Source organism: Ascidiella aspersa, chromosome 5, assembly GCF_963924565.1.
Source record: "Ascidiella aspersa chromosome 5, kaAscAspe10.2, whole genome shotgun sequence".
Lineage (NCBI taxonomy): Eukaryota > Metazoa > Chordata > Ascidiacea > Phlebobranchia > Ascidiidae > Ascidiella > Ascidiella aspersa.
In genome coordinates this window covers 32,356,801-32,384,385 of record NC_139451.1, presented here as the reverse complement: position 1 = coordinate 32,384,385, position 27,585 = coordinate 32,356,801, and the positions used below count along the sequence as shown (strand labels likewise).

The following is a 27,585-nucleotide window of genomic DNA, read 5'->3' as shown; positions in this document are numbered from 1 at the left end:
CCGCGGCATTTTGTTTCTGCAAGCGAAATCGCATTTTTTTATTGCTTAGGAAATTTATGAACGCGAACCCAGACTAAGTTAGGTTATATTTACCACACTAAACTGTTTAGTAGTTTTCATTCGACGAGTAGATGAAAATTCGATAGCTTAAGCTCTACAAATTAAAAAATGGCTTAACTCCACAAAATAAAAAATAGCGGGAATGTTTGGCTCCAGCCCCGGCTTAAAAGTGTTAATTGTCTGCAAGTCTGCAAACTTCCAACTATTCCCGGGGTTGCAAAAAATACATACGGGAATTCAAAGGTTTGGAGATTTAAAATTAACACCAAAACATAAAAATTGATTCAGAAATTCACATCTGTGTGAAACTTAGCTTCAACAGTTGTGTTTAATTTTCTTTCTACAAATGTGTCACCTTTTAGAAGCTTTTATTTATCAAAAAGGTGATCTAATGTTGAAAATGTCGGTGTCTAATGATGAAATAGTTCCTTATTTGGATTTCACATTAATATAAGCAATAAAAAAGCAAAAAGCTAACAACATTGCTTGCTCGCATGTAGCAACATGGGGCTTACTACTGTTTATAAATTGAAGCCAATTTCATGACTTTCCTTCAACAACTTTAAAAGCAAAGTTTTATTTAGCTTTTTTTTACTTATTTCAGTTGGCGATCAAAGGCAGCGTGAAGCAGCTGGCAGATCTTTGCAACGCAAACCCGGATCGACTTTATGCTCTTGACAAGAAGGGCGCCTCTCTGCTGCACCATGCGGCTAGAGCAAATCAAGTCCAAGTGATCGACTACATTCTCAGCTCTCCCGGGACATCAGAACGTGAGTGGTTCACTAATAGATAAAAACCGACGTTTCAGCTGCGTCACAGCTTATGCCATACTTCAGCGACGTCTGGATTTATTAATTTTAATCCATAGTCTTTTATTTTATACTTCTTAGTATATAAACTGGCTAACGCACTCTCGTTTTAATTATTAACCCTGATGAGGTCAGCTGGTATCTGCTGCTGAAACGTCGGTTTATACTTGGTTTACACCAGAAGAGCGATTTCTATCTATTGGCATGTTGCCTGGTGGAGCTAACTTTATTTTTAAATGGGTCGTTCACGTTTATCTGCGATTCCAAATTATGTACTTGTCTGGTTTTTAGAACATGGTTGTTTTATTGACATTGTTTGAGTGTAACGTTTTGTAATCAGTTATTGAACTGACTCCGAAACCGGTTCGAATAATTGTGCAACATGGAAGATAGATTTCCTAAAACTTAATTTGCAAACCTTATTTAATGCATTTGGCACGAATTCGGCGTACTAACAACGGTTATATTTCATGTCTTAGTTGTTGAAGCAACTGATGACATGAACACTACCGCCCTCCACTGGGCCACCGAAGCCGACCAAGCGGAAAGCGTGACGTCACTCATACGTCACGGAGCCGACCCGATGGCGAAAGACATGATGGCCAACACAGCGGTCCACATAGCAGTACAAAGAAACTCCTTAAAGGCACTTCAGGCTATGATCGACCTGAAGGTAAATATTTGTATTTTGTTTATAATTTAGAGCAGGGGTTCTTAAACTTTTTTAACGCGTACCCCTACAATTTTTTTTGCTTTACGTAGACCACGGTCGGCAAAAAAATTCCAAAATGACGTCATAAATTGACGCCGCAGTACAAATAGACTTCATAAATCTGCTGATTTCGGTTCAAAAATATGAAGGTGAAATGGAGTCTTAGTAGGATTCAGTGCAAAACCGTTTTATTTTTAATCAAACTGTTTTCTTTAAAAAACATTACTTCCTCAATATATACTAATATTTCAAGAAGGCCTTCATGGACCCCCTAAAACTGGTTAGCGGACCCCCACAATAATAATGAAAAAATACTTTAATTTGTTTTAACGCTGAACAGTTTTTAAGGATCTAGATGGCTCGGTATGCTTCTAGATCAGGGGTTCTTAAACTGGGGTCCATGGACCCCTTGGGGGTCCGTGAACTAGTTTTAGGGGGTCCGTGAAGGCCAAATTAAGATATTGGTATATATTTAGGCAGTAATAAATTTTTCTAAGGAAAGAGTTTAATTAAAAATAAAACGTGTTTGCACTGAATGTCTCTATTTCTATTTTCTTTTTCACATTTTGCGGACCGAAAACTGCAGATTTGTACAGTCTATTTGAATTGTGACGTCAATTTATGACGTCATTTTATTAAATTTCCTGCTTACCGTGGTCCATGCGAAGCAAAAAAAAAAATTAGGGGTCCGCGGTGGAAAAAGTTTAAAAACCCCTGTACTAGATCCCCATTAAAATGAGGTTCGTATCTGACAAAAAATGGATGCTGATTTTACAACCATCTATCCACATAGGTGGAACTGAACATTCGCGGTAACGCGGGAGTCACACCTTTGCACGTGGCAGCTTATGCAGACAACGCTGAAGCCTTTCAGATACTAATGAAGAACGGAGCCAAGCCGTGTATGCCTTGCTCGCAGGGATACTACCCTTTACATGCCGCCGCCTCTGCGGGCGCTAGAAAGTAAGTGGCACAATTTCTAGTCTCAATTTGGGTCGTTAGTCGTTAAGGCATGCTGCGGTTTTTGCTCCAGTTTGAAATAGTACTCACTTTTCATATGTTACCTATTACTATTTTTCGCACACGAAATCCTTTTAGGCAGCTCCTGTAATTTCAAATAATAAAGTTTTCCGCTATAAATGCAGGCGGGTGTTTAACATTATTAAGATATTTCGTTTTTAACACATTGCTATATAATTGTGTATTCACTTTAAATAATAAAAACCACAACGTAATACACCTTTTTACTTTGGGAGTACATCGTTGTTAACTTCCAAAATGTTCTTGTGGATTTTCGATCATAGGGCTTACTTACACTAAAAAAATGAAGCGCAATATTGTATATAACAAATGCAAACAATTGTTTTTGATTCCGACAACTCCAGCCTATTATAGACTATTTAACTAGGTTGGAAATTATGATTCAAAAGTGGTGTCACGAATAAATACTTCCTGTGCAGTAGATTACATCAGCTGAGTTCCATATTCATTAGATCGGCTTTTGTTTGCAGGGTCATGGAACTGCTGCTGCAGGTTTGCCATTCTTACGGTTACTCCCGAGCCAGTCTACTGTCGTACGGTGATAAGGAAAAGTCCAGCCCACTACATTGCGCTGTGACCGGGGGTAACATCTTTGCCATCAAGCTGTGTCTCGAGTACGTGTATTTACTAGAATTGTGTAGTTTGACACCATAACAGGAATACAAAAAAATACAGTTATATAAGTCTCAAATGATTACAAAATTGCAGCTTTTTAAAAACAAATTATAATATTTTCATATTCTGAAGAGCGAGGATATATCTTCATATTTTTCATATTTAGTTTGCCAGGGTCTAAATTCTAAAGTTTAGTACGATTTTTACATTTGAACGAAGTATATACCTCCATTGCCAACGCCTTATTCAATCGTCTTGATTCCAATTCAAGTTATTTGACTTTGATTTTTATATCACATCAATGTTAAATACTTTAATTCTCTACACGTTATGTATTTTCGTTGCTGTTTTTTGTGTATTTGTTTTGCGAAATAGTATTTAAACCTGTTTTCCAATTTTAATAGTTCCCCAGGGCTGCGGAGTCGGTTAAAAACAACCCGAGTCCGACTCCGGCCAAATGTAAGATTTTGTCGAATCCCGAGTCCAGCTCTGACTCTACAGCCTGTATTTTACCCATTTACAACTAAATTAAGGTGGATTTCCTGCAATCCACTCATATCGGTGTCATAATTGATCCACCCGCATCACAAAATATTTCACAATTTGCTATTACACTTTTACAACTTACATTTTGCCGCCTTAACAGTTTTTAAATTAGATACTGCGCATGTCGGACTCGGGACTCGGGTAGTTTTACAAGGTCTTACTCGAGTCCGACTCCGACTCCGCAGCCCTCGTTCACCCATAACAACTTATATTATTTGTATGTGATATTATATAAGATGCTTATATTTTTATATTATGTGCTTCACGCTAATCTTACTTTTGCAGGAACGGCGCTCGTTTAGATGTGAAGCAAGCGGACGACTCTACACCCATGCACATGGTTTGCGGTCAGGGGACACTCGACATTGTGGAAGCCATGTTCGAGATTTGTCCCGAGCAAGCCAGAGCAAGTCTGTTTATGCTGGATAAGATGGACCAGACGCCTCTTCACAAGTAAGCAGTGCATTTTTATGATAGTGTTTATTGGGCATTACAAGAGTCTAAACCAGTGGTTCTCAACCGGGGTGCCGCGGCAAACTTGTCAATTTTTCAACCTAAAACATTGTTACTCTGACAACCTACCAATGTTTCACCTTGCACCTTGTCAGACTGGCAACTTGTCACCCTGATCACCTGTCAATATGTCACTTTATATATTTGGCAACCTAACATCCTGTTAACCTGTTATTCCGTCAAAAGACGATACAGTTAGAACTATAAGATCGCGTCCTCTTCGCGTCAATCCTTTAGGTTCAGCAGAAAACTGCAGCAAAGCTAGCAATTTAGGTCTTTCATTATCAAAAGATCTTAAAATATATACAAAATGGAGTCTAAATACAGTCAGTGCAAAACCGTTTTATGGTTAATTCAACTGTTTTCTTTGAAAAATTGATTCTTTTTTAAATATACACTAATATTTCGATTGGGCCTTTGACCCCCTAAAACTAATTCACGGAACCCCAAGGGGTCAACGGGCCCCTGTTTAAGAAACCCTGCTTATAAAATATACAGTGCAATCTTTTAGCATCATATGTTTCGTCACTCTTGCTTTTTGTTCAGAGCTGCCATGTTCAATCATCCTCACATAATCAAGTACCTGTTGAAGAAAGGAGCCGACTTGGAGGTATTTGACGTGGAGGAAAGAACGCCTTTGATCCTAGCTGCGTCCCGGGAATGCTGGGCCAGCGTGGAAACACTCATTCAACACGGAGCCAATGTTCTGGTTAAGGTGAGTGATAGTTGACTCATTGTAATCGTTGACCCCAACGCCCGTAGCAGGGGCTTTCAAAGCGAACAGGATTCCATGGTTGATAAGGTAACATATAACCTGGCAACGGAATGTTAGTTTAAGTGTATCTCTAACGTAATAAAAAAAAATTTCTTACCTAAAAAAAAATCATTTTCAACTTTATTCATTTTTCAACATAACTCTTATTGTAATTGTTAACCAACGTTTCGGCAACCTATACAAGCCGCCTTCGTCAGGGTGATTGACACTGAAACGTTGGTCAAGAATTACAATTACCAGAGGAGCTGTTTTTGATTTATATTACCATGCCTGGTAGCAACAGTTTATATAACTCTTATTGGTGTTGAAAATGAATAAAGAGTTATTCGAAACGTTCAAAATGCTTCCTACTTCTGTATGGGCTTTATTTTTATTACGTCTTACTACAACCTCCAACCATTATGCTCCAAAGTGTATCTCTTGATTTAGCAAGTTATAAAATGAAAAGAGTCTGTTTTACCACGGCCATTTTGTATGCAAACCACATCCAGCCCAAGAATTTTGCCTGGTAGTACTCTCGGTACTTGTTTTGCAATTGGGAGTAGCATCGCTAACTTGAATAACATTTAAAATGCTGTTGCTACCTGGCATAGTATAATGAAAATAAGTTCTTCTGGTATATATTTGTTAAACCAACGTTTCGCCTTACTGTTCGGAAAGCCTTCACCAGGGAATGACACACATGGCCAACAGGACGCAAAATAAAATGACACAAAGAAAAAAGGAGATAAAATGTGGAATAGCAATTGTGCGAAGAGGACTTTTGGTTTATTGCATGTAACTGTAGCTAATGGACGGTTCATGTTATTTACTTTAAAAATCAGAAATGCAAAGAAAATTTAGATTTTTATAATTGTTTTCATTGGCATATTAAATTTTATGATGATATAGCTAGATATTAACAAATGGTTTTCGTACAACAGCTACAACAACCTTTGGTTTTAGCTAACAATATTGTAACCTTTGTAGCGTGTCGTTTAATTGTTGTAATCGCGTCACGTAGCTTCGGTCTTTCGTTATTAGTATTATTTTTAGAAATAGCAACTGGAGATAAAGATACTTTTTTACGCTGAAGCAACGTTTTGGCCTAAAACTAAAAAAATACTCTCGGACGCTTAATTAGACTCCAGTCATAAGACCGAAATAAGAACAACATCAACGTCGGAATAAAACACTGTTAAGGATGAGACCAAAGTACGACTAATATCTATAGTCGCAGTACCGTTTAAATCAGATTAGGTCCTAAACCAGTCAAAATAAGACCTACATGACAGAATCAGGCTCGGGACTCGTCAAAGTACCTTGTAATCGCGCTACACTGCCTATAGTCAGGTCACTCGATCAAACTACGCTCTGCTGAGAGGTTGTGTCTTGTGTGGGCCTAACACCTTCAATCGTATAATTACTATTCTAGGTCGTTTAGCAGCAAATTATTCAAAAGAAATTGTTTTACTAAATACCTCGATTGTCATGAAATTTGCTTTTTAAAAAAAAAATGTATAGCCTAGTTTATATTTTTTACTTATATACAATAGGTATATTGCACACAAAAATGCGTATATACAATAGGTATATTGCACACAAATACCTTTGTGCTTATCCTCGTGTGTCTTAATCCTTTATTAGGACAAGGACGAGCGAAATCTGATGCACGTGGTGGTTCTAAAAGGAGGGGACATCAAAAAAATAGACGGACACGAAATCAAGCAAGCCTGTAGGACACTCTTTCAGGTGACATAAAAAACTTTTAAATTACAGTAGAAAACGTTTGTCCAAACGGTCTAATACAAATTCCTAAAATCAAATTATCGGCTAAACTTAGAGTTGGAACTAAAATCAAACCGTAAAACTATGTATTTGTCTTATGCTTGCTACTTAAATGCCCTTTTTTGATTTCAGGATGTTTTAGTTTGCCAGTTTTTTCCAAATAAAAATTATACTAGACTTTTTTCAAATTTTTTATAATCGGTCCAACGAGACATAGCCCTAAAAAAATGTCCCGGCCTATACGGGATGTTTGGTAAATTTTTAATTTAATTACCATGGTCAAATAGGCATAATTGATAAATTTCTAACGTTCAAGGGCCCTATGTTTGTAGGTTATTTGGCTAATATTTACGTTGCAAAATAAACTACAGTTTTTTTGGCCACAATGGTTGATGTACAATGTACAACTGTACATAGTTTGTAGTAAGGCGCAGAATGAAGAACAAAACCATCCCAGAAGTAGCTAAGTATAACGGTATTTATTTAATATCACGGTTTAAATTAGAGTTGGAAAGTTGGAAACTAGCTCAACGTACCGAAGTCAAGTTTTTAACGTTTTAAAGATTCGGTTTGCATAAAAACAACCGGTTTTAAAAGTTGTTAACACGTCATGTTATTACGTAACTTTGTGACGTCATTCTGGAAAAATTCCATGGCCCCCCAAACAAAAAAAAATTTTGGAAAATTTCCATGGCCCCCCCAAACGCATAATATAAAATTACTCGAATCAAGCTTTTTAAAGTAGCCTAATAGCTAGATTGACAGTCCATCAAACTCGCCGATGTCTTCAGTTTTAACTCATTGAAGTCTCCATGACTGGCAGCAATTTAGTTACTTATATAAACTTTTAGAAAGCCGAGGTCCAACAGCTTCTGAGCGAAACAGACACTGCAGGTTGCTCGCCACTTCATTACGCCTGTCAGGAGGGAAACCTTGCCAGCTTAAAGAGCCTCATGGAGCTTGGGGTTAGCGCCAGGCTCAAGTCAGCAAAGAAGCAGTCGCCGCTTCATTTCGCCTCAATGTACGGACGCTACAACGCGTGCTGTCGGCTACTTAACAGCGAACAGGTGCGTATTTAACAAGCATCCTAAAAATAGAGTTATCTCCACCAGGAAACATATCAATAGATACAAATCGTTTTAATTGTTAACCCTGATGAGGTCAGCTGGTGCCGAAAACGTCGGTTTATACTTCGTTTACACCAGAAGAACGATTTCTATCTAAGTATCCTAAAAGTTTAAAACTCGTTTATAATCTTACTTAATCTCTTTAGCATACCTATTTACATGCGTATTTACATTTTCCTTTTTCTATATTTAGTCTATCTTCTCTTTTGTACCGTCGGTACGAGCAGGATGCCCGATACTTGATATTTTGGACACAAGTATCGCAATCCGATAAAATTTTCCACAAATTTATACGTTTAAAAAGCGTATTCAATTTACTTAATCTCTTTAGCATACCTGTACTTACATTTTTCCTTTTTTTAGCCTATTGCTCTTTTCTATCGTTTTTTCTCTCTATTTTTCACCTTATTTAAATATTTTTTGTCCAACTTTTCTGTATGTACCTTTCACTCTGCTTCTTTGTGCTTTATTTCCATTTTGTCCTTTATTTTATTATGTATTTTTTTATTTGGTGTATTAACTATTTCTCTCTTTTTCTTCACTCCGGACCTTAGAGCCAGTTATTTAATTGTTTGCAACAAATATCAGCACCCTCATTACAAACAACTAAATTGCAGGGCCCCAACATTATTAACGAGAAGGACCAAGAAGGAATGACTCCTCTTCATTTTGCGGCAAAGAATGGCCACGTTAAAGTTGTCCAACTATTACTGAACAGGTGAGATCCCAAACGTTTAGGCCATGAGGATTTTAAGATGGATATGATATGCATGCAAAATTTGAAAAAAAAGATGCGTCTGTAGTTTAGATCCCGAGATCTTCAAAACATCTCTGACACAAAAAAATAAACAATTAAAAAAACATGTTTAATCGCAACATTTAACCAAGGCTTAGGTTAACAGGTGTAGAGGTTAAAGATCATGGCGAATTAAATTATCTTGAATGAACATCCTGTTGCTGCCAGGCATTGTATCAATTATAAAGGGGTTCTTCTGACAAATATTATTACAACGCCGACGTTTCAGAAAGTTACAAGTTATTGCCCTGAAGAAGATTACCCGTATAGGTGATCGTAACGTCGGCGCTGAATACATATTTGCCAGAAGAACCCCTTTATAATTAATTAAATTATCTTGTTATTTTCTATTTGTTTAATAGTTAGAAAGTGCTTTGTGTTTATATAAAATTAGCACTGCCAAATACAAACAATTTATCACGGCAATATTACCATAACAAAGGTAAATATTGATTTAAATTGCAAGAAAGAAAAACCTTTAAAACCTTTTAACAAATGCACTTTTTCCACCAGGGGCGCTATTCTTCACCGAAACATTCGTGGAGAATCGGTTTTGCACGAGGCGGCATCTAGTGGTTACACAAAAACCATTCGAGCGTTAATCGAAACGCACAACCACCTCATCGACCAATCAGAGGAGGGCGGGGTAAGCGCGCGAAATTTGAATAAGTATATATATATTAGTTTTTATGGATAGCCATAAATGTTTTGTACAACTTTATTTTATTGTGACACTTTTAAAGTGCCTACTTTTGAATTGTATGTTGTTGTCAATATCAAATAAACCTGAAGTAAAATGTATGAAATCAAATTTGTTTATTATAAATCTTACTGAGAATATGAAAGCCCATTTAGTAGGTAACATTTTAAACGTTTCTTCTATTTCTTTATTCCTTGTAGCATCTGTTTTAAAAATGAGTAACAGATGTTAAAAATGAATAAAGAGATATTTGAAACGTTCAAAATGTTACCTACTTAAGTATGGGCTTTCACATTCTTAGTAAGATTAAAAACAAACAAAGTTGATTTCATACATTTTACTTAGAGATTCTTTGATATTGACAACATACAATTCAAAAGTAGCAATTTAAAAGTGTTTAAAAGTGTCACAATAAAATAAAGTTGTACAAAGCAATTCTGGCGATCCATAGAAACTACAAGTACTGCAACAATTATGGCTATTTAACAAAACATTATAACTAATAGAATTCAATACGAGATTTTCATTTTTTTAATAAGTAAAAAAGTTGACTTTTATATATATATTATTTTTCGTAAATTTCATTTTTTATTGTTATAATAATGTGTTGAATTGTGTGTTGAAAAGGGCAAAACATATTTAATGAATAAATAATGAATTGAAAAAGGCCAAACGCCCAACAAAAAAGTTAAAAAAATGGAACCATAACCGAAAAACTCGCTAATTACCTATGTTAATATTCTTAAACAACAACAATATTTGCCTGAAGAACACAGCACTGCATCTGTCAGCACGTAACGGCCACGTGTCCGCCCTTAACCTTCTGCTTGACCTTGAAGCGGCAATCTTGCGGAACGACGACGGTGACACGTGCTTCACTGAGGCAATCATGAATAAAAACTCTGACGTTGCGATGGCCATAGTTCAGGTTGGTTTCGACGTTATGCTATAATTATATGGGCCGAACATTTATTTTCGCGACATATCTTGTTTTTGCCGTTATTATTTGGGCCAAAAATTTAACCAAAATGTTTTATGGTTTGCTATGGTTTGCTTGGTATGTTTCAGACCGAATTTTGTACTGAGCTTTATAGAAAAAGTAGACATAATTTTCAGACATGCCGTATAATGGTATGTAGAGGTTTATCATCCAGCTATCATCCATTTCTGAAAGTTCACCCTTACTCACCCCTTTTGGTTGGTTCACCCTTGCAAAAATTTTATTCACACTGGGGTGAAGCATTCACCTGATTAAAAAACACTGGTCTAAAACATGTTGGATAATCCTTTGCAGATTTACTGATAATTTAAAAAAGGTTTCTATATTGCAATGTGTTCTGTTTAGCACGCGCGCTGGGAAGAGGCCTTGGACACCTTCAAAGGCGCAGGAGAAACGATGAAAGTTCCGGTTCTGTTGCTCATACAATACCTGCCCGACGTTATGGTGGTAAGTTTACGACCATTATCTAGTGCAGTGGTTCTCAACCTTTCATGACATGCGGCACCCCTCAGAAATAATAAATAGATTGTGGCACATCTACAAGAATTTTTTCGTAGGTAAATTACTAGAATATCACTATAAACGGAACTGGAACAAAACACGTCAACTCTACACAACGTAGGAAGTTATAATTGGATTTATTCCACTCTAATCTTTACAAAAAAGTTGTAAGAGTTGAGCAAAAATCAGATTCTTAAAAGATTCTCAAATATCTCTCGTCACCCTTGAGCATTAGAAATAAGTTCGCATAATATAGGTTTTTGATACTTTATTCATACTAAACAGTTGTGCAAAACATTTGTTAAATTAACCTAAAAAATATCTTACTATAAACTTAAAAAATATCATAATCTTACTTTAAAATGTTCAATATGTCGCGAACTCTGTATTAATGTTTATGTGTTTTACAGGCCGTACTAAATCGCTGTCGGGAAACCGCGGAAGAAACGGATATAAGAAACAAGGAATATTGGATTAAATACCACTTTAACGTAATTATTCACTTTTGTATTCAATGTCACCTTAACTACATTTTGGGCAATATGTAATGATATTGTGAGGATCGAGTTAGTTTGTTCAACTTAACTTTGTTTATTCAATAGAAGGGTGTTCTAATTTACGCTTTCTTTATGACACTTATATGAGGTTGCGTGATGAACCCGCAAGTCAAGCACAATAGTTAGAATTGTATTAATTGATGAACGAACGATCAGTGTCAAACAATAAATCAGCGCAGCAAGTTTGCATAAAGCAGATGCCACTTACAAAGTACCCTATATCAACGCAGTACGCAAGTCGATAATCAGTAAGGTATTTTGTGGGCCAAGTTAAGATACTCATCTCGTTGATGCTTCTTTATGACTCGAATCTCATGTTGCGTGATTAACTCGCAAGTCAACCACAATAGTTTGAATTGTATTAATTGATTAACGAACGACCAGTTTCAAACAATAAATCAGCGGAGCAAGTTAGCATATAGCAGATGCCACTTGCAAATATCAACGCAGTTTACAATACAAGTCGATAAATAAGAAGATCCCTTTCCAAGCGAATTGCTTTTCTTAAATACATAAGCTCAACTGCTGACAATTTAGTGATATCTTCCGGCTAATTTTTGCGTGTAATTAATGTTGAGATAAATTATGAAAGCGTTGTACAAGGGTAAAATGGGTTTGTGAAGACACTTAATTTAAATAATGTGTGACGTCTAGTTTAGCTGAAGAGCCATTTTTAACACAACTTATTGTTTACAAAGTTCGATATTAAAGTATTTTCACTGATTTATGAATCCTGGTTAAACCTATTTTGGTTGAGTTTTATCACTTTTGCTATACTATATTTTACAATATCATTAAAGGCACTATCTGGGTTGTGTTCAGTAAAAGTCGACAAACACCGTAATTTATAACTAATCAGTTTTACTGCATTCCTTGACGTTGTAAGATCAATAAAAATTAAATTAAAACATTCACCCAAAGACCTATAATTATCTGACTTATGCTTCAAGTTCGGTAATCCAGCACAACTCAACGTTTTTCTGGAAGTTATGTGTGCAAGTTACTTATATTCAAGTGTTCATATAGAATAAAGGCCAGGCTGTTGGCCGGTCTGGAAACTTTGTCTTTCTTCTTTGTCCCACGCATGTCCACGACAATTATGCTAAGCAACGTATATATTTAATTCCAGTACTTGGAACCAACAGTCGAAACCCGCCAAATACTGAAAAAACAGCACCGCGCAAAGTCGAAGCAACTCAAAGTGGACCTTGGGAATGGCAGTGGAAAAAAACCCGACAGAAAAGGAGTTGCCCTCCCTGCTTTAAATGTAAGACATATACATATATGCCTTGTGTAGGGACGGTATCTCTAAATTAGAGTGTTGCAAAAGCCATTTCATAAATATTTCTTCCATCGATGGTGTTTATGAATTACCACGTCTAAATAAAATTCAAATCACAATCGAACATATTAAATTAGAGCATTTTTTGGTAATTTAAGATAAATTTTAAACTTTGCAAAATATATGCAGATTTATCCATGTATTTTACGAACGAATCATCTGAAAATTTCGTATCTCATATAGATTTTTTGATGAAAAACATTTTAACTCAAATCTTTTGATAATAATTTAAACTTTTATGCATCTAACAGCTGCACAGTTACTTAATCAGTCTGACAGAATTTATCCAATATCTCTTTTATTTATTTTATTTAACAGTTAGAATAATAGTTCTTACAAGCTTTATTTTTTTTCAGAAAATGGTCGAGTTCAACCGAGTTCAGTGCTTGCGTCATCCGGTCTCGGTTCAATACTTAAGACAAAAGTGGTGAGTTGGCTTTAGAGGATGTAGGTCTGAAGTTACGGGTAAGAAGGCGCTGGCTCTTAAGACGAGGGCCGACCAATGGTCTCTTACACTTCTTTAATCTGACTCCAAACAACTGGCTTTAAAATGCCTATTCTTGAACTCTAGACAAAGTACCTTCACTCAGTAGATAAATAGCCCGTTGACTATATATTCACAAATCTCAAACGTACACACGGTAAGTTATAACGCGGGGATTCACTCCGCTAGTCTATAAGACGTATAAAATAGAATGAATTGCAAACGCTCAAAGCACACAGTTCGGCGTTTCGGTCACGCGTCAGTGAACAACGGTCACGTGTATAGTGACGTCAAATTAGGCAATATCGAGTAATATTGCATCTTAGAGCTATATTGACTTTGGTTAAAAATCGGCGGAAACCAGTTTTCTACAAATCTACTGTTTATTGTTAATACACGTTTATACTTAGCGAACGAATTTTCGCGAATGGCCTTCAATAAACAGACGTAAATAACAATATATGTGTAGAATTTTATTGTAATCCTGTTGGCCTCTGTAAGAAGGTTAAGCTCAAGAGTCTCTGGTGTACGGAGTCGAGGTCGGCTATTACAGTTTGAATGCATACAAAATCGACAAAGACCTGTTAGTCGTATATAAAATACGTCACTGAAAATCACAACTAACGATACATGATTACAATTACTTTACTCATTTGTATTTCTTCGATTTCCAGGAGTGCCTACGGTCGCATGTTCCACAGCATCAACTTTGTTTTCTACCTGATGAGCCTCTTTCCCATCACTTACATTGTTTCGACCGTGCCGAGCGGTGTTCATTGGGAAAACGGGCAGAGTCTGTTTAACAGGTAAGACAACTTAAGCAAAGGCTAGCTCCTGTGGTAGAAAGTTACCCAAGCGTAGTGCGCGTGTGACATACTTCATGAAATTTAATAAATATATTTAGAAATATGTCGGTTGTTGATAAGGCCTCAAGACAAACTGGTGTTTCAAAGTCAACTTTCACTCGATCAAAGCTCGGATTTAATTGAGAAAGGGATCTCTTTTTTCAGATGTAAAATAAGTATTTTCATAGTGGGACATTATACCGATCCATAGCATGCATTAAATCAGTCTCTTGGTTACTTCATTTGTCATTGCCGAAAATCAAGGGCAGTCGTCGCAATTTACCTGATGTAATTTGTTAGTTTCGTTTTTTAATAAATGAGCACCATTTTATGTATTTGGGGTAAATCTGATATTCATCTCTGTTAAAGGGTAAAAAATACAAAAAGGTTAAGAACCCATGCCTTAAACGAATATTTTATTTTTGTTTTATTAAGTTTTTTCCAGATTTAAATTGTTTTGTTTAATTTAGCTCTGCAGAGGGCGCCACTGTGCGGGCACCTCCAGTCACCTTCACCAATTTCCAGTTTGCAATGATGATACAAGCCACGATCGTGAACGCCGCGCAGATCTTTAAAGAACTAATGCAGATGTACCAACAGGTGATGCATTGGCATAGGGTGATACAACAGGCATAGTATATATGTGAAACCACATGGACATTGTATATGCATTTTACTTTAAATACGTTTTCCTTAGACGAAATATAAGTTATTTTTGACAAATATGTTCTTGTTTCACTCGGGTTTTTAAACTTGTTACTTTATGATACATCTAAGCATGTCGATTATTTACAACAGCTAGTGGTCAATCTTATTTAAAATAAGTTCTTCTAGTATATGCCACAAGAACTTATTTTTGTCAACAGATGACCTTCGCAGAGCGTTACTTGCATTGTTTTTTGTTATTTGCTTAACATCACTAGTGTGTAGCGCGTTTGCATGATTATATATTAATATAATATATGTAAAAATGCCCGATACTCTTCTATTTCGATACGATACCCGATAATTTTGACAAAATGTATTGCGATTTAAAATGGTGCCAATACTATTCTGAAAAAAGAAAAATATGCATAAAATTAAAGCGTTTTACTTCTTTTTTGTATATTTTTTAAACAAATAAATTTTCCTAAAAACTACTGCGGGTATATTTTACCACTTTTAAGTAATTAAAACTCACCACATTAGTCGATACGGTTATAAGACATCTGTGGAAACAAATCTGCTGTAATTGTACCAATTTGAAAACTTACCAAGTTCATAAAGACCAGGGGAATTTTCGTTTTTTAGGAAATATACTTAATTTATCTGGAAAAAAAGTGGAAACACACTTTTCAGGGAAAATCGTATTAAAAAATGGCTTAACATATCTTGAAGTTTTCTAAGGAAAACGTAAGGCAAATAAGCCAAAGTAATTGCCTTTTATTGATTTCCAGCGGATGGATTACTTTCTGGATGCCACCAACCTTGTGGAGTGGACGCTGTACACCACAAGCCTGCTTTACATTACCCCGTTCTTCACCGGCTATCCCGTGCATTGGCAGTTCGAGTTTGGATCGGTGGCAATCTTCCTGGCCTGGTTTAATCTTCTTGTCTTTCTGCAAAAGTAAGTAATCTTGTATAAGCCAGAAAAATGATTTCCAACACATTGTAAAATAAAACCTTATATTGATTTTTTCTTCTTAAGCTGTGGTAAACTAAACCCAAAGTTGAATTCGATAAACTGTGGGGAATATCGAAAATATTTTACCGTACAAAATTGGTCTCTATTTCAAAGAATGCTTTGCAATACCTTAACTGATAAAAACTAAACGCCCACGCGAACGTTTAGTGTCATTCTTGAAGACTTCAATCGCCAAATATGGATCCATCAGTTATAACTGTAGTCAAAATGTTAACTTGTATTTCCACACAGATCCGACATCGCTGGCATCTACGTGGTGATGTTCCTCCAGATCCTGCAGACCCTGGTCCAGGTTATCCTCGTATTCTCTTTCCTCATCGTTGCGTTCGCCTTCTCCTTCTACGTTCTCATGCAGGACGAGGTGGGTGGTGGACGTCGAAAGCATTAGACTCGCTCGGTTTTTTCGCTATACCCCTATAAAAAGTTGGACTGGAATTTTTGTGTACCTGGAAATTAACACAGAATTGACCGGTCGCAGATTGACAAGGCCTCCATGTATGTTTGACAAATCCAACGTTCCCTTAACCCATTGTCGTACCTAACAATTAACACAAATTTTACGGCATACCTTGTCATGCCCTGACGTTATAACAGATCAAATAGAAACTTTACTGCTCCTAGGTAGACAAAGTCTCCACGCATATTTAATAAATCAACGTTTCCTTGACCCATTGTCGATTAGTCGAGCCTTAAAATTAACACAAGATTTACAGCATACCTCGTCATACCTTAACGTTATAACAGACCAACTACAACGTTAGCCTCTCGCAGATAAACAAGGCCTAAATTCATCTTGATTAAATTCAACTATTCCTTGACAATTTGCTGTACGTAACAATGAACAAAAGCTTTACTGCATACTTTCTCATACCGTAACGTTATAACAGATCAACTACAACCTTTTCCACTCGCAGATAGACAAGGCCTAAATGCATCTTTATTAAATTCACGTCCCCTTGACATTTTACTGTACCTAACAATTAACACAATCTTTACCGCTCGCAGATTGACAAGGCATCCATGCATCTTTGATAAATCCAACGTTCCATAATCGTGCTTAACTTACAACACAATTTTTGCCGCTCGCAGATGAACAAGACCTTCACCCTTTGCTGTACCGTGTAATTAACACAAGCTTTTCCGCTCGCAGATTGACAAGGCCTTCAGCTATCCCCACCTTGCCATGATGCGATCAATCACGATGTTGCTGGGTGAGATAGGATACGTTGAGAAGTTCCTGGCTCCGATGGTGGACGACGATCCCAGTACCTTCCACTTCTCTGTTCCCAGTATGCTCCTCCTGATGGTCTTCATCCTGATGATGCCCATCCTCCTCATGAATCTACTCATCGGTCTGGCGGTTGGAGATATCGCTGAGGTGCAGAACAACGCGGTGCTACAGCGGCTTGCCATGCAGGTACACATTTAATGATTCGTACTAAGAATTTTAGAACATTTCAAGTTCAAATATTGTTGAAAAAACATTTCAAGTAACAAATATTGTTGAAATGTGACATTTGTTCCATGACTACTTACTTTTTTACTGCAAAACAGGTTTATTTATGGCTATTCAATTGCGAAGCAATGCAAAAAAAGAAGAAAACAAAAATTTTTAGGGGGAGGACAATTAATTTTTATTTTTTTATTTTATCCCAAATCTGAATTTTCAAATTGACGTAGCACGGTCAATACTGAACCTAACGTGCTCAGATTTGGTTTGTGGGGTTTTTAGACGCAACCTAACAATTGCAGGGGGTCCCCACTGAAATTTGACAAAAAAAGTGTTTTTTTGAACAACCCTAATATATACATACATGTATTTGCTTCGTTTTGACACAGGTCCAGCTTCATACTTCGATTGAAACCCGTCTTCCTTTCAACTTTCTACGCCGCGTCGACCGCGACAGTGTGACCATCTATCCAAATAAGGCCGGAGTCTGGCACAAACGAGCTTGGAATAGGGTAAGAAATTATATTGTGCTGGAGAAGTGGTCTGGGTTATGGCGTTCTAACCTAACCCTAAAATGTGGATTATATGCTTGATTTATTTGAAAAGCCTTTTTAGTTCATTTGGTATAACAATAGCCGGTGTGGCCTAGATAGATGGTGAGATCAAATTCAACTAAGGTATTTTAAAACTGTTTTGGTTACTCGCTATCTAGAATAAATATACGATTTCTAGCTTACTAAAGAATAACTGTCAATTAAGCATTAGCACTGCAGCATTTTACAGCGTTTATGAAAAAATGTTTTGTTTCTTGAAAAACTACTAAATGTCAAAGATTTTTAAATTATCGTGTTAGTCCAAAACTATTGCGCTGAAGTCATGGTTTGCTTTTATAACACTATACTTTGCGCAAGTTACTAAGTTTGGAAAAGAAGAGGTTGTACAATGTATATATATATATATATGTTCAGCGCCTTATTCTATAATTAAACTGTATATATATTTTTTCTTATAGTTATTTTTTTTATTTCATCATTGTATATAAAAATTGTTAGAAACCACGTTGTTATGGATACAACATTAAGTAATTTCTCCACCCTGGGTAAAGTTGTTCAACTCGAATTGTTTAACCTGGATCCAATTGTAGTTTCTCAGATTATCGCAAAATATTCCCCGTACCCCCAAACACATTGCGTTGCACTTTAACAAAACCTTAATTTTAAAGACCTTGCGTAACTAATAATTCGATAACTCCTCTTATAGGTGTCCCACATGTCATGGATACAGCATTCAAGTTTTCGCAAAATATTCCCTTATCTGAAAACACACTGCGTTGCACTTTTAGTTTAGCTTTGCGTAACAAATAATTCGATAATTCCACTTATAGGTGTTCAAGCACACAGGTATCCAGGACACTTACGGGGACACTCACGGGGACGGATCTGACCCAAGCGTTGCATTTGTTCAGGAGGAGATGCACCGACAAAAGCAAAGGTATTTGCCCTTGAGTCTAGTCTATTACTGCTGTATGTTTAAAAAACAGCCAAGTGTCAAAGAAGCTAAATTTGTTATACAGCATATTGTCATTGTTTATTCACAATATAAAACAATCCCAGCAATTACCACAACTAACAATTACTTCTGATATTATAACATTATACTGTTTTTATTTTTTGTATAAAAGCGCTTTTAATATTGGAAAAAAAATAGTTGCTAAACTTTGGCACGAGAAGAAGTTATAAAATAAAAATTGGCACGTCGGCATGTTTGAGTTGAACACGCCTGTTCTATAAGATTATACGTATCAGGGTTTTATTACAAAATACATTAGCTTTACCATAAAAAGTTTTTTGTTACTCTAAATTAATTACATAAAAAACATATGTATTTATATTTTTGTTCATGGATGTTTTGATTTATTTCGTGTATTACAATGCGTGGAAATGCTAGATATCTGTGAGCGAAACAGTTTGTTCCATTCCGATGGTTTTTCGCAAGGCTTAAGTGGTTCAAAGGGTTCTGCAATTATCTGGTAGGATATTTGCTAATAACCACACTTTAATTACGTGAATATATGTAAGCTAAGTTTCTATGTAAACTTCTTGAAAAAGATCAGACATGTTTGACAGTAACTAATATTCTAGCTGCGCGCATTTTTTTAAGAACAACGGTTCCATATATTCGTGTACCTCTCAGGACGTCTGCATTGATTACCACTTTTTATTGGTAAATTGAGTTAACCAACATATGTTTTACCTTTCAGTTAGCAGTGAAATAAATCAGTATTGAAACAAAAAAAATTGAGAATTGCTGGTCGACCGTTTTAATTTTATGTTAAATAATATTTTGTTTTTAATTGTGTTTGTAACTGTCCAAAATTTAATTTTTGTGTCTGACGTTTGCATGACCATAGCTGTCAGTATTCAAGTGCAATGTTAATTTTAGACAAAGCGTTCTTGGAGAAAAAGTCTTTTTATAACTCTTGCTGGCTCTCTTTTTAATTTTAGTTAATGAAGTATATTTTGTGTTTTTTTATTTCATTGAAGCCTACATAAGCATAGTAAATTTATCTACGCCACCTTAGCCATAAATTGTATAATAGCACAAGGTAAGTTTTAAATTGGTATTAAATTGATGTTGTGTAATACTATGGCTTCTCTTAGATGGCTACTGACAGCAACTGGGTCACAAGTTAATGTTAAAATCACATTAACATTGGAGCATAATAGTTGGAGGTTGAAGTTAGACGTAGCAATTGTATCCAAGCCCATGCAGGAGCAACATTTTAAACATTTCAAATGGTGAAAATGAATAAATTGACTTTCAAAATGTTGAAAATGCTACTTAATTTTGTATGTGCTTTGAAATGTTTGCTACTTTCTTCTAGAATTATAGTTGTTTAAATAGTTTAGATCACTCAAATTGTATGTGCATTAAATGCTACTTGAAAGCTCAAATTTTCCGATAACCTTTCTATGTTCGATTGAATTCAAGTGCGTTTTTCCAGAACAAGCAGAGTCTTTATTTCGGGCAACCTCGTCTAATACGCACAGGAAAGGTTTGCTACTGGTCGGAACGATTTGACCTTTCACGTTTAAAGAGCAACTGACTTCTTGCTGGCAGTTTAAGTCCACCTATTTGTCTCGTGAGGAATTTTGTTATTTTCCGGTGCATCTGCAGAGATTATGTAAAAGAATAGCAATGTTGGCCTTAAAACCCAAACCGAAGCGTGTTTGCGTGTGTGTGTGTGTGTGTGTATGTGTGTGTGTGTGTGTGTGTGTGTGTGTGCGTGCGTGCGTGCGTGCGCGTGCGTGTGCGGCGCGTGCGCGTGCGTGTGCGGCGCGTGCGCGTGTGCGCCTGTATGTATGTGTGCGTGCGTGCGCTTTCTTGACCAACTGGAATCAATTTTGTTTTAAGTATCTTTAAGGGTTTTAAATCGTTAGTTTGGGCCAAGAGAAATGTCAGACACAACCTAGTTTGGTGATTTTACATTTACCCGAGCCAAAAGTTTGTCGCCTTATTGCCATAAGTCTTGTTTTAGAGCGCTGAAGAACCTTTACAGATTTGCAGCAAAACTTCAAATCAGAGGCACTTTCTCACATTCAGCTGACATAATACTGTATAACAAAGGTTTCTTTACCGTTGTGCTGTGGGAAAGAAAATGTCAGCCTCGTTTAGTGACGTCACGCTTGTCACGACTTCTTCTGGGAATCGACGCCGCATTTTTTATCGATTTGCTTAAACCTGTGCCTACACGAATTAATTTAGTTGCCGAGGTATTTTTGCATCGGCTAGGAAAACTGGAGGAGATTTTTTGCCCGGACACACACTTTTAACAAATTATTTTTTTTCAATTTTAGAACGCAGTATGCGTATTTCTTATGTGTCCCGAAAAAAAAAATTTGTACACATGTTGTTTTTGTTACTGTCGTTTACCTCGGGTTAAGAAAGCAGCATTGGACTCTTTTAATTTTAATTTTCTATTGTTTGTAACTGATTGGATACTTATCATTACGTTTTTAATATTTAAAAAATAAGCCTTTTCTAATTTTCGCAACAGATTGTAATTTGGTAACTACTGTTACTTTTTAGTAACAGAGTTTTTAATTAACGCTTGTTTGTAAGTAAGTTGTTTTGCCAATAGAGCGTAGTGAAACATTATGTTTTTTTTCTAAAATGTAACAACCTGGATATTTTCAAGACGACTACAAATTTTCCATATACAAAAAGAATTTTTTTGTAAACGTCCTATTTTTGAATTAAATGGTCCACTGTTGTTTAGATTCCTAAGTTTAGATTCTAAAAAACTTTAGAAGTAATATTCATGTCCGACCTTCAACTCCGCTCAATGAGAAGTATAAATTGTTTTAGGGTGGAACATTTGAAATTTTAGGGTTATATTTTTGCTTTGTGGTAAGATACTAAAACAATATTCAAACGATTTTGAAAATGAATAAAGAGTTATTCGAAACGTTCAAAATGCTACATTTCTGTATGGGCTTTGATATTCTTATTATGATAAGTTAAGATTACCAGATTATAAATGATTTGTTAATATTATCTTACTACAACCTCCAACCATTATGCTCCAAAATATTCAAACTATACCTTGGTATTCCAAATAAATAGAAGTGCACTATTGAAATGCTCCTAGAGTAAAGTAAAGTAAAGAAGCCTGCTTAGGACTGCGCATCAACACATTTCACCTTGAATGTTTATTGGAAATCTTGCTTTTCGGCACACGCAACAAATTTCAGTGAAAAAATAGAAAACAAAATAAGAATAGGAGCAATTAAGGAAGAAGCAAAAATGTACGTTCCGTGTAACGAGGCGCATCTGGCAAGAGGGTAGCATAGCTTATGTTGGCGTCTGGCGCTTGCAATAAAGAAAATAAAACAGTAAGCAAAAAAGAACGAAGAAAAAAAAAACACGTCTAACAAGAGTTTTCCTCGGGGCGTCATGTGCCCGTCGTAGATCTTTACGTGGATAGTTTATATGCATTCCGGATTTTGCGATTCGAACGCTTGGTTTTAAAGTATTTAAATTTTTAATTTCATCTGTTAATGAGCAAATAACCCGAATAAAAACAACAAAAAGACAACAGTTTTACGTGTAAAATTTACCGTAAATAAACCAACTTTATGAAAAAAAAGTGTACTAAAATTACCTAATTTCTACCAAGTTATTTGACTTCCAAATTAATTTATTTTGCCCAAAATACTTCAGTCAAGTGATTACCGACTTTACCCTCCACAGGGAGTTTGGATTGGAAAAATTTGCAATCTAAGCACAACGTAGTTTTTGACACAATTCCAAAACGAGTCATTTTTTTCATTTTTTTAAGTATTATTGGTTTATACTCTGTACAGTTCGGGGATGTTTGTATACAAGAAGTTTGCAATCTAAATAATTTTATTTATTCATTAATTGAGTGCGTTGGGGTCTCAGTTGTTTGGTAAGTTTCCGGTACATTTCCATACATTTTAAACCATGAGCTGCGGACTCGAGGAGTCGAGGGGTCGGTTTGTTTGGCCGTCAACTGTAAATTGTTATGGTCGAACAGCATAAGGTGGAATATTATCCTACCGTGTATTGTGAGTGAATGAATTATACGACACCCCTATAAGTGGATTGCTGAATATCCACGTTATTTTAGTTACGTGAATTGGCGGAATACAGGCTGTAGAGTCAGGGCCGGACTCGGGACTCAACAAAATCACACGTTTGACCGGAGTCGGACTCAGGACTAGGGTTATTTTTAACCGACTCCGCAGCTCTGTTTTAAACTCGTTTATCCCAATTACACTTTTTCAACGAGTTGATTCTCCTAAGTAAAGTACGCGACATTTTACGCAACCTCGCCTTTCGACGAGCCTTTACAGCAAACGATCTTCCTCGCACTACGTCGGAAGGTGCGATCCATATATCCGTAGATGATCGCATTCACGAACGAGTTTGCGAAGAGTGCTCGGGACGCGATGTACGCGAACGAGTTCCAAAGCGCCTTTGCCACCGAGTCGAACTCGCTACTTCCGGGTTCAAGGGTCAACGACCCCCCGGACAACATCACACCAACGGAGGGCAGCAGAGCGACCGTGAAGGCAACCACCACAGCCCGCGAGGTCCTCAGCAGTGTTCGTTGGTAGCTGACGTCATCACTTAGCGACAGTGACGACGCTGTAACGTCACAATCAGTCGATGACGTCATAGGATTGCTCAGGGTCGACGATACGCACGATAAGTTGTTGTTACGACTCGAACACTTCGCGCCTTCTTTCGTGACGTCATTTGTAGTGACGTCACCGGTGAAGCAGCAACACGTCATCGCATTAAGGATCCAGACCACCAGGAGGCAGGCGCCCAGGCAGATGAGGTAGACAATGTAGAACTGAGGATAAAAACGCAGTTTAGCTGATTTGTGAATGTTACTGTATATTTCAGGTAAAGAATTTTGACTTTGGAGTATATTGGTTGGAGGTAATAAGAATATCAAAGCCCGATGTGGAAAATCAATAAAGAGTTATTCGAAAAATGATACCTACTTCTGTATATTCTTATTAAGTTTGATTCTGTGCTGTTCTATCAATGTTGAGGGTTTGAACACAGTCGTGAGGAAACTTTAGAACGCAAAAAAAATAAAGTAGCGTTAAAAATTTGTTGGCGTCGCGTAAACTTTCGGATACATATTTGCAAACTTTTACCATTGCAATACGGAAGTGTTCACACTGTGTTATTACTTATATATGCTCTTGACATTTTTCTCTAATAAAATAAGCATTTATGGCGGTCATGAAAATATACTGCAGTTTTAGACGAGTTTTTAAGTTTTCCAATTTTGTTTATATGACGAATAAAACTTTTTTATGAATTTGAAATGATTGCGTGTGCGTTGAAGATGGTGTTTCATGGGAAATTTTGATATTGATATATAATGGTTAAAGGTTGTAGTAAGACGTAATAAAAATATCAAAGCCCATACAGAAGTAGGTAGCTTTCTGAACGTTTCGAATAACTATTTTTTTAACATCAATCTGCTACAATGTAAAAAATATTTATTAAATATTATACCTTTGGAGCTATGATAACTCCTAGCGAAGTGATGCTGTAGGGATATCGCCTGACAAACACCGGGATAATTGCAAGAATAACTGCACTTGTCCAAATTACTGCCACAGATGTAAGAGAGACGAACCGTTGACTGTACTTAGTCGCTACTCTTTCGACGCGTCTCATATTGACGGCGAACCTGGTGGAAATAGATAGATAGATAGGTTATTGTTTGGGAAGCAGGTTCCCAGGGAGCAGCGAAAGACCGTTAGGTCATCAAAGTCAGCCGCTCCCTGGAAAAACGTTGCCTTGGTAAAAATGTTGAATGGCGACGTTCAAAAATCTAGCGTTTTATTGAAATATCGTTTATAACAAATAATAGAAGTGTTTTAACATGTGAACTTAACCATGTAAGGGGGACTGATTGTTGTCTGGTTAAACCAGGAACTTGGATTAAGTTATCTTTTTGTCTTACCTTTCGATCGATATTCCCGCCAGCGTGAAAACCGACGCAGCAACTGACAGAACTGTACAAAAGCCGAGAGCATCAACGTAGGCGAGTCGGTGGTAGTGGGTCAGGGTCGGTTTCTCCCCCTCCCCTAGAAAGGCATGAGTTTCCAGGTACATCCTGTAGTTTGTGCGCATTGAGCCCGCGATTGCGCAACCGATCAGCAGGTCGGCGCAAGCCAGCGAAATTCGAAAGGAACTGCAAAAAAGACTAAATAGTTAATGTTTTAATAGATTTTTTCAGAATAGTTTTTGTGGCTGTTGGTGTGCGCACAGATGTTTCGTAATAATACCTTTGAAAATTTTTTTAGCATTTTTCGGATTTCCCTGTTCTAAATGCGTATTTAGGTACCGTATTACAAAAAAATAATGAGTCACTGTCTCTATCACCATTAAAGTTCATAGGCCTTAAAAAACATGTAATTTAGATTTAAAATACATTCTGCGAATTTTTCAACTTTCTAGCTTACGTTGGCACAGCTTGCATTTAAAATAAACATATCCTATTATGCCAAACACTAATACGCAAAGAGTTTGAATTCAGCTGACAGTCTGCGCGAATAGCGCCCTTTATTTTATCTCCGGTCTTGGCAATTAAATTTTTATTCCTATAAACGTTCGCATAAATATATATATTTTTTGCTGTTTTTATTAGCATTGCCACAATTTTTGTTGCGTTTTATAAACACTTCTGTAACTTAAAACACTTTAGGAAGTAGAGATTCTCCCGCAAAAAATAAAATGTAAAAGGAAGATTCTTGTTTTCGTGTCACATAATATTGAGACTGTTTATAAAAACAGATAAAACAGCCTTAGTTCAACTTCTGTAACCTATCATCCAGCCAAGCTTCAGTCCATAACCCGTTAACCCAGTGGTTCTTAATCAGGTGAATGGTTCACCCAGGGTAATAAATTTTTGCAGGGGTGAATAAGGGTGAACCGTCAGAAATGGATGATAGCTTGCGAAACACTCTAAGTCATTTTGTGCTGTTATATATAGACGAGATAGTTTTATCATATCATGAGACATGGAGAATGAAATCTGGAGATAGATGCTAGTGATGAACAAAACTAAAAAAGTTTAAGAAGCACTGCGTTAACCTACCCGTAAACGCTTTGCTGGCGCTTCTGCCCACGTGACGTCACTATGAGGATTATGACGTTGGCTGTGACGACACAAAGCAAAATGACGCCATCCAGCGCGAAAGTGAAGTAAAGCGCGGCGCGGGAGCTCGGGGGAAGGCAGGAAAGCTGGGCTGGGCGGGTTTTATCGTAGGTCGAAGTGCTGAATCCGCAGGCGACTGGTAACGCGAACGGAATTGAGTAAACGAACCACTCTGTGTAGTTGGTTCCTCTTGTTTGGTTGAAGTCGCGGATGTATGCGCAGGACTTGCGCGCTAAATCTCGTTCGTCTGCCATAAGCCCGTCGCCGTAGACGCCCAGTCGCTTTGCAATGGTGTCGACTTTGCTCGATTCGCGCTGCGAGGAAAAGGCGGCCAATTTCCCGCAGAGCGTCTGAAATTCACCCGGCGTCTCGCAGTAGAGCAGCGCGACCATTCTGTAGTAAACGGTGCTGTCGTATCTTTGGATTTCGCACTCCTCGGCCAGGCGCGTCTGATTGGTCCGGGCCAGTTTGTCCATGTGGGACAGGAAAGACCCCCGGCCAGGGTGGAACGATTTGCTGGACGTGCAACATTCAGATAAAGCTAGAGCGACTGCGGCGTTTATCAACAATGCAGCGGTCGTGCCTATCCTTAACGCCATATGTACATTTGACTGTGAGCTAGTTTCCTTGATTTTAAAGCTGTTGATTGAAAAAAAGTTGATTTTTGGCGGGGTTAGAAAACCGTCATATCTCCTAAACCAGTTTGTGATCATTTTTGTATCGATGGGAAAGGGTTCTTCTGACAAATATGCATTCAGCGCCGACGTTTCGATTAGCCTACCTATCTTTGTTTTTTGTCTTTTGACTCACTGTATATACCCTTCTGTAAATTTACAAGTTATTGCCCTGAAGAAGATTACCCGTATAGGTGATCGTAACGTCGGCGCTGAATATATATTTGCCAGAAGAACCCCTTTATAATTAATACAATGCCTGGCAGCAACAGTATATTCAGTAGATCCAGTCGATAACAAATGATTATAGTAGTACAACCAACAGTGTCGCGTCTTGTTTCCTTTTTTACCCGTATAGGTAATTAAAACGTCGGCGCTGAATCCATATTTGCCAGAAGAACCCCATTATAATTGATAAAATGCCTGGCAGCAACAGTACATTCTTTGTATAGATGAGTCGGTTAATGTTAACAAAATGGTGTTCCGTAATTGAACTGGATATTTCACAATAACCGGTCTTATCGCTTAAAAAACCATCTTATCGTGACCCATCTTATCGCTTAAATCCTATGTATTAATTCAAAATTGGCTGTACCTATTTTAATAAGTTTAAACAATTGACGAGGAATCCATTTTAAACATGACTTCTACATTTTTTAACTATAAACAGTGACATTCGGTAACCCAAATAAAAGAAAGCTTTAAGTTAGTCCTGCGACTAACGTGGAATTCGATTTTCTTGGACTTGTTTAATGTCAATGCAGCTTTCGATAACTGTAAGCGTTAATTATATTCTTGTTAAACCACTTTTGAAATGGATGCTGGCTACATTGAACAAATAAATTAGCAGAACAAACACCCAGCAAAACAT

General features: G+C 37.0%; 2 protein-coding genes across 3 annotated transcripts in view; one reads left to right on the top strand and one right to left on the bottom strand.

The window, feature by feature from the left end:
* The window catches only part of LOC146146388 (transient receptor potential cation channel subfamily A member 1-like), a 41,526-nt gene that overhangs the window by 278 nt on the left and 13,663 nt on the right, over window positions 1–27,585 (top strand). The window contains exons 2-23 of the mRNA XM_083390744.1: window positions 645–830; window positions 1,349–1,542; window positions 2,375–2,544; window positions 3,093–3,236; window positions 4,069–4,236; window positions 4,843–5,011; window positions 6,698–6,802; window positions 7,690–7,905; window positions 8,583–8,683; window positions 9,275–9,407; window positions 10,231–10,389; window positions 10,807–10,908; window positions 11,373–11,453; window positions 12,649–12,786; window positions 13,218–13,288; window positions 14,020–14,151; window positions 14,661–14,790; window positions 15,627–15,796; window positions 16,106–16,235; window positions 17,025–17,291; window positions 17,714–17,836; window positions 18,709–18,815. Coding sequence (XP_083246870.1) covers window positions 645–830; window positions 1,349–1,542; window positions 2,375–2,544; window positions 3,093–3,236; window positions 4,069–4,236; window positions 4,843–5,011; window positions 6,698–6,802; window positions 7,690–7,905; window positions 8,583–8,683; window positions 9,275–9,407; window positions 10,231–10,389; window positions 10,807–10,908; window positions 11,373–11,453; window positions 12,649–12,786; window positions 13,218–13,288; window positions 14,020–14,151; window positions 14,661–14,790; window positions 15,627–15,796; window positions 16,106–16,235; window positions 17,025–17,291; window positions 17,714–17,836; window positions 18,709–18,815 — 3,196 coding nt within the window. The remainder of the gene's footprint in view (window positions 1–644; window positions 831–1,348; window positions 1,543–2,374; window positions 2,545–3,092; window positions 3,237–4,068; window positions 4,237–4,842; window positions 5,012–6,697; window positions 6,803–7,689; window positions 7,906–8,582; window positions 8,684–9,274; window positions 9,408–10,230; window positions 10,390–10,806; window positions 10,909–11,372; window positions 11,454–12,648; window positions 12,787–13,217; window positions 13,289–14,019; window positions 14,152–14,660; window positions 14,791–15,626; window positions 15,797–16,105; window positions 16,236–17,024; window positions 17,292–17,713; window positions 17,837–18,708; window positions 18,816–27,585) is intronic.
* LOC146146389 (uncharacterized) lies at window positions 23,015–26,963 on the bottom strand. 2 transcript variants are annotated; one of them, XM_083389458.1, is made up of 4 exons: window positions 25,981–26,963; window positions 24,844–25,086; window positions 24,390–24,567; window positions 23,015–23,709 (listed from the first exon to the last, which is right to left on the bottom strand). In XM_083389458.1, the coding sequence occupies exons 1-4, from the start codon at window positions 26,751–26,753 to the stop codon at window positions 23,170–23,172; spliced, it is 1,734 nt and encodes a 577-aa protein (XP_083245584.1). In that variant the 5' UTR covers window positions 26,754–26,963; the 3' UTR covers window positions 23,015–23,169. The 2 variants fall into 2 exon arrangements, with proteins under 2 accessions (XP_083245584.1, XP_083245585.1); XM_083389459.1 differs by having other exon boundaries at window positions 24,844–25,074.

Bases quoted from the DNA above. Each gene is read 5' to 3' on its own strand.
- LOC146146389 (XM_083389458.1), bottom strand. From the start codon at position 26,753: ATGATCACAAACTGGTTTAGGAGATATGACGGTTTTCTAACCCCGCCA. The intron at 25,087-25,980 runs GTAGGTTAACGC...TTAACTATTTAG, and splicing joins CGCCAGCAAAGCGTTTACGG to TCTTTTTTGCAGTTCCTTTC. The intron at 23,710-24,389 runs GTATAATATTTA...TTTTATCCTCAG, and splicing joins GAGTTATCATAGCTCCAAAG to TTCTACATTGTCTACCTCAT.